Genomic DNA, 6567 nt, shown 5'->3' with positions numbered 1-6567 from the left:
GGGGGAGACAGGTGACACAATGAGGTGGGGCATCTCACTGCTCTGGTCTCAAGTGGAGACCTCTACTGAAGCATGAAAGTGGACGGGCACGTACGGGTTTCCCTCACAGGCCACGATGATGTGCCTCTCTTTGTGGATGGTATAGTAGTCACAGTCGGGGTACTTGGAGTTGCTCTTCACACGACAGTCTGTGATCTTCATGCGGGAGCTGCTCTTGTGGCAGTTGGGCTGCCCATTCTTGCAGATGACGTTTCCCTGGAGGCAAATGGCCTGGACATCTACCAGAGGCTCGTGAATGAAGGTGTTCAATAACTTGCACCGTCCCTCTGTCACAAGCCGGCGCCTCATCATTTGGTTGCAGTAGTTGGAGTTGTTGCTGGGGTCGTCTGGGTCCATGTGTTGCCGCTGGAACATCATGGCCCGTGATTCCTTGCCCAGGGAAGGCTGGACCCACCCCAGCACTAACAGCACCAGCACTAGCAGTGGGAACAGGATGAGGGACTTCTCCTGAGCCATGGTGGCCTCAGTCACCTGGAGGAGCCTAGTCAGTGAAGGGAGAGAGGAGGAAAAGCATCACTTTAGAATAGAACCCCAGGTGCCACCTGTGGTCTCCCTGGCTCACAGTCTCCCTTCAGGTCAGCCAGAAAGACACTCTTCTTCCTGCAAGATTTTCCAAGTGGTGTGACACTCACATGTACTCACCTCCAAAGCATTTGACCCCTACTAGTGACAGAGAGCCAGGTCTTCCCTTCGGGGTGTGACCTCCAAAGTGACCTAAAATCTCAGGGGTCCTGTTTTTGAATACTGGAGGGTTTTTATCTGAAATACAGTTGTACTCAGTGTTCTAGTGGGTCAATAGAAGATATTTTTGTCTAAATCATGAGCCAAATTGTATCGCGGTTACTGTCATGACATACAGGGTCATGGCAGACAGAGCTCCATTGTCCTACAACACTAGGGAAACTCAACCCAGTGCCTGGCACTGGCATCATAAAGGGATGCCATTGTATTCCAAAGAGAGATGCTTGCCCTGACGTGGGGCTGCTCCTTCTCCAGCCCCATGTGTTCTCTGCAGCCAGAATGCTCGCTCCCATCCCAGCTCTGCCCCCAGCTACATTTGAAGCCAGCCCTAGCCCAAGCTTAGGGTTTAGCCTTGCCCACTCTGCCTCCCTCCTCTCCAGACCTCAAGCAGAATCTGTTCCCAAGACCACCTCTTGGGCCTCTTACCTGGGACTCTAGCTTGGATTTCAGGCAAGAGCAAGTGGAAGGCCAGTTTCTGCAGTCACTGGATCCCTGGGGAGTGGAGTTTATGTAGATTACAAAGGGGCTTGGCTTCCAAGGTGAAAAGGGTGGGAGGAGCATTTGGGTTTCAGTCCAGAGGAAAATAAAGGCACCCTGAGGAATGAGTCTGCCTGTAGGAGCCTTTCTTGCCATGCGAATCTCATCTCTCTGCTGGTTCACAGGGGTAGCAGGGAAAGCCACTAAGGCCCTGATGCTCAAACCCCAACCAAGTCTTTATATTTCTCTGGGGACTATTTCACCAAATGGTCTTTGGAGATTAGCAAATGGCACATAATATGTAATCAAGGGAGAGGGAGGAAAAAGGAGGTCCTCTCTCTTCCCAGGAGTCTGGCTTTGACCAGAAATCTCCTAACAGCAGCTGTCCTGGGGGAAGTGGGAGAGGTATACAGCTGTCTCTAGCTGTCTGGCTTCCCAGATCTGGAGAAGGAGGGTAGAGTGCCTGAACAGTTTGGGTAAGAAGGAAGACTCTACATCAAGCATGTCAAACTCAAAGGCTAACACAGGCCACATAAACAAGGTTTAAATTTATGTGGGCTGCAAAAGAACAAAAGCTTTAATGTTTATAGAAATGTAGGTTTATTGCAATAGAGACATGCTGAATACAAAGGGCTGAAATAAATGAGTAATCATTAACATAAAGTAATAGAACATTTTAATAAAAATTAGTATTTTTTCTTGAACATTAATTTACCAGACACTGAATAACTGCACAAATTAATAAGTGTAACACAAATAAACCTATTTTTCTTGTTCTCTGAAAGCAAAAGATTTCCTGTTGCACACACCAAACAAGTCAGTCCAAGGCTAATGACAGGAAATCAGCTGCTAAAATATTCTCTGCTAATATTAATGGAGAGAAATGGTGTGCCTTCGAGTAAGGCACATAAGGGAAATGAATGCAACATGATGATAGCAATGAGTCATTAGTGAACTTTGTAGTTCATTATTAATAACTAGAGGCCTGGTGCACAAAAATTTGTGCACTGGGGGGTGGTGTCCCTCAGCCTGGTCTGTGCCCAGTCACAGTCCAGGAGCCCTTGGTGGATGTCCACCTGTTGACTTAGGCCCACTCCCTGGGGCATCAGGCCTAACCTTGCAGTCAGACATCCTTCTGGCAGCCAGGGAGCCTTCAGGGGATGTCCAACTAAAGGCTTAGGCCCCCAACGGATCAGGTCTAAACCGTTAGTTGGACATTCTTAGTGCTGCCACGGAGTTGGGAGAGGCTCCTGCCACCACCACTGAGCTGGCCAGCCATGAGCCAGCTTCTGGCTGAGTGGCACTCCCCATGTGGGTCTTCTGGGTCCCACCCTGCCTTGCCTTTTTTTTTTTTCTAAGACATTTCACTTTATTTAAAAGAAGCCAATATACAGGATATAAAGGGTATGATATTTACAACAGTACAGTAAACAGGTTGGTTACCCGGTTGGATCAGTAGTCTTTCAGTAAGTTTAAACCCCCCTTCCCCTTGATGCTCTATCCAGCTGGCAGACAAACAGCAACAGTAGGGTGGGATGGGACTGAAGGATAGAAAGTCTCCCTGAAGGGATTAAAAATCACGTAGATGCTAAAATGTCCATGAAGGGGTCTTGGGGATGAGGGGTGCCTCTGCCTCATTCCTTTGAGGGCTTGGCAGCAGGAATGTTGAGGGATTGCCCCAAACTACCACACAGCCCACCCTGAGCCTGTAAATCTTCCACCCATGGAATATTCCCTTCCCGAGAGAATCAGCCCTAATCCCTCAGCCAGGGCCTGGAGGAGCAGCCCAGGCCATGGGCACAGCCAGGAATGTGGACATTTCATGGCATTTCCACTCCCACTCCAGCTGCCTAACAACTCTGCGCTGCTCCCCTCGCCCACCTCCCCCTTCACCCCATCAGGACCCCTGCATAGGAGGGGACACTGGTTTTCCCATGCCCATTGGGAACTGGCTGTTTCTGTTTTCTAGAGTTCCTGTGTGTCGGGTAAGCTCTCTGCTTGGCAAGAAGTTCTGAAACAGAGCCACTGACCACACCCACCTCCTCTGGGCATGGAGCAGCTTGGGCCCTCAGAGCTCATCTCTCCAGCAGAACTGAAGGGAAGACCATGTATACCCTTCTGTCCCTCACCCTTCACATGCCCAGAACCATTAGTGTCACACTTCCTAATTCCTATCACTGTATTTCATTAGTTTCATACTGTTTTACTAATCCTGAATCTAAACAGATTGGTTCAAAAAGAGATCATTCTATTTTTAAAGTATTTAGTGATGTACCTGTGAACTTTGCATAGATGAACTAAGCACATGACCCTTTCTTGTACATCAGAACCTGCCCACACATGTAAAAACAGGACCCGTTTTTGACAGATGTGAAACCACTGTTTATTTGTAATAAATAATTACACAATCTAAAAAAAAAAAAAAAAAGACCTGGCTTCCAAGTGTTCTGGGTCCCTCCCTACCTCGCCTTCTGGGACATAATCGGTCCCCTGCAGCCAGGCAGGACGGCTTCTGCATTCTGGGTCCCTCCCTGCCTCACCATGGGGATGCAATCAAGTCCCCCGTAGGCAGGTAGGAGCCTTGAGAAATATCAAAATTCCCTCTATGCTTTAGATTTATTATTTATTCTAGGAAAATTATTTCCATGGATTTCCATTGAACGTATGGACTTTCTTTTAGAATGTCCTATCTTTCATTAAAATAATTTCTAAACCACTCAATGTGTTCCACTTTCTGTTTAACACTTAGATATGGGTTTTTGGAAAGAACACAGGTCGCCAGCTCCATGAAGTAGTGAACTGGTCTTTGTGTTGGAAAATCCTTAAGGTATTTATCCAGAAATTATGTTCATTAAATTCCAAACCATCATCAAAACCTGCTTCGTTGTTAACTGGGAACTCCCACAGTTTCCCCTCTTTCGTCCACAGGATCATCTTTCAAAAACCATTCCGAAAGGGCATTCATTCACTGCAAATAACTCCCTAGAAATTCCACATCCCAACGTGAAGGTGCTGTTTTGTTTCAGGTGCCTCTTCAGTAACTGTTTTAACATCAGAAACATTAAGTTTCTTCCCCTTGAATATATTTTTCCTAAAAGAGCTGACAGACTCACTGGCTCTGAACTGCAGGGACATTCAGGGAGGAACTGGCTTCAGGGTGAGGGCTGTCCATGCTCTGGATTGAGACTGTCTCCGTCCAAATTGTAGTTTAGCACCTTAAGAGCTGGGAAAGTTACACAACTTGATTTATTTCCCTGTGTGAGAATAAGCAATCATCTTTTCTGTCAAAGAACAGTTTAGGCAGCCGCCATGTTGTTTGCATGATTTGCAGCTCCCCTGGGCACCACCATCTTGAAATAGCAAAGGCCAACCCCTCCCTTTGAATTAGCCAATCGCAAAAGACTGTGAGCCCGAGCTCCAATCAAGAGTGAGGGACAGGTCATGTGCATCAGAACTAAAAAAACTAAGCAGACGCCTACTCAGTGTGCCTGTGCTTGCAGTCCATGTGTGTGCGTGCCCTCCTGCAGAAGTAAAGATATTTGCCTAGCTGCCTGTCTCTGTGTTCTACCAGTGTGCTTTGTGTTCTACCAGCACCCCTGAATTTTGGGCCTTGCCTTATTTCTAACACCTGCCCCTCAGTTTCCTGGTCTCTAAAATGGGGATAACAATATGTACCATTTAGATTTGTTATTACACTGAAATAAGGTCAGATGTGCAAAGTGCTTCAAGTAGTGCTTAGAAAGCATCTATCAATGGTAGGTCAGTGATTGTTCATAGGGAGTGGTGTTGAGATTCTGGGCAAATGAAAATGTTTAAATAACATTGGGTGATCTCTGAATTGCTTTTTACAGGGGGTGGCGTCAAGTAGTAGACAGACCTCGGTTTTGCTAAAAACCTGAACTTAAAATAGCAGGCAATTTTGAAATCCTGGAGAGACGAGGTAAAAGGTAGAGGAAGAAGAAAGGGACCTTGGTAGAAAGAATAGAATTATTTTAAATGAAGTTTTAAAATTGTTTTGCCCATGATATCCAAGACGTTTTTAATCAAATCAACTCTTATCATCGTGAGTGGTGTTGGGAGGAAAAGTTCTCCACTCATTTAGGTTCCTGTTTCAGGGCATGGGAATTAACTGATAAAAGCTAGATTAACCGCAAAGACTAGACAAAGTTTATTCATGTGCATATGAAGCACAAAGGGGTGGAAAGAGGATGAAATAGAGTGCTCAAAGCAGGCTCCCAAGACCACAGGACCTTATGAAGCCACATCAGTGACTGGCCTGATCCCAGGTGCAGGAGGGAAAGTGAAGGGAAGTACATTTTTGCCCCATCCATAGATGCCTGGAAATTAATCTCTGAAATCCTCCTAGAGCCAAGGAAAAAAAGTGTAAAATGCTTTCAAGGCTGTGCAGGTTATCATTCCTGTTGATGATTCCCATTATATTAGACTTCTCATTTCTCTTTCCAAGCCCATTTCACTTCCATCCATCCAACAGTGTGAACTAAGAAGAAAGGTTCCAACATCTGACCCCTTGCTTGAGGCCAACCAGGTACAGGTTGCACTTTCCCAGAGGTCGGCTCTGACCTGTGTGTGAGCCCACCAGGTGCAGTCAATAGCCTGGTCTCTAGAGCACACAGAGAAGGGCCTGAGTGTCCGCCCTCTCATTCTATGCCTCTTGACACTATCAGTTTTCCTCAGCCCCAAAGACTGAGTACAACTTCCCTATATCCTTTCCCACTCCGAGTGCCAGCCCTGGGTCTCCCTAATGGAGGTCCGATATTGCTCAAGGTGTCTGAGGGAAGACAGAGACTTGGGAAAAGACCTAATTACCTTTCAGGATAGGTAATTCAGTGGTCTCCTTGATTCTACCCATTTTAGCAGAGCCTCCCTTCCCTTGTAGGACCAGCACCAGTGCCTCCATTCCTTATTTAAGGGTAACCAACTTGTGCCAGCTCTTCTGATAGCTTATCACAGTGGCATTAATTATCAACCAGGATTTCTGAGTGAAAAAAAAAGAGCTGATGCCATGATTTGATGGTTCGGTTGGTTGGAGCATCATCCCAGGCACCAAAAGGTTGTGAGTTCCATGCCAGGTCAGGGCACATACTGAAGTTGTGGGTTCAATCCCTCATTGGGGTGTGTGTTGGGAGAGAGAGATGGAGGAAATGACGAATGGATGTTACTCCCTCACATTGATGTTTTTTTCTCTCTCTCTCTCTTTCTCTCTCTCTCTCTCTCTAAAAAAATTAATAAAAACATATTTTCAGGTGAGGAAAGAAAGAAAACAACTGA

General features: G+C 46.3%; 1 protein-coding gene across 1 annotated transcript; it reads right to left on the bottom strand.

The window, feature by feature from the left end:
• LOC118664196 (ribonuclease pancreatic-like) lies at nt 1–1384 on the bottom strand. Its single transcript, XM_036324048.1, has 2 exons — nt 1228–1384; nt 1–541 (listed from the first exon to the last, which is right to left on the bottom strand). Exon 2 carries the CDS (start codon nt 514–516, stop codon nt 49–51), a length of 468 nt encoding a protein of 155 aa, XP_036179941.1. The 5' UTR covers nt 517–541; nt 1228–1384; the 3' UTR covers nt 1–48.
• Nucleotides 1385–6567: the final 5183 nt, after the last annotated feature.

This window comes from Myotis myotis, unplaced genomic scaffold (assembly GCF_014108235.1).
Source record: "Myotis myotis isolate mMyoMyo1 unplaced genomic scaffold, mMyoMyo1.p scaffold_m19_p_1, whole genome shotgun sequence".
In the NCBI taxonomy this organism is placed as follows: Eukaryota; Metazoa; Chordata; class Mammalia; order Chiroptera; family Vespertilionidae; genus Myotis; species Myotis myotis.
Note: the sequence above shows the minus strand (reverse complement) of the source record. Positions and strands in the feature narration are given on the sequence as shown.

Excerpts from the sequence above, each read along its gene's own strand:
- LOC118664196 (XM_036324048.1), bottom strand. The coding sequence starts at position 516 with ATGGCTCAGGAGAAGTCCCTCATCCTGTTCCCACTGCTAGTGCTGGTG.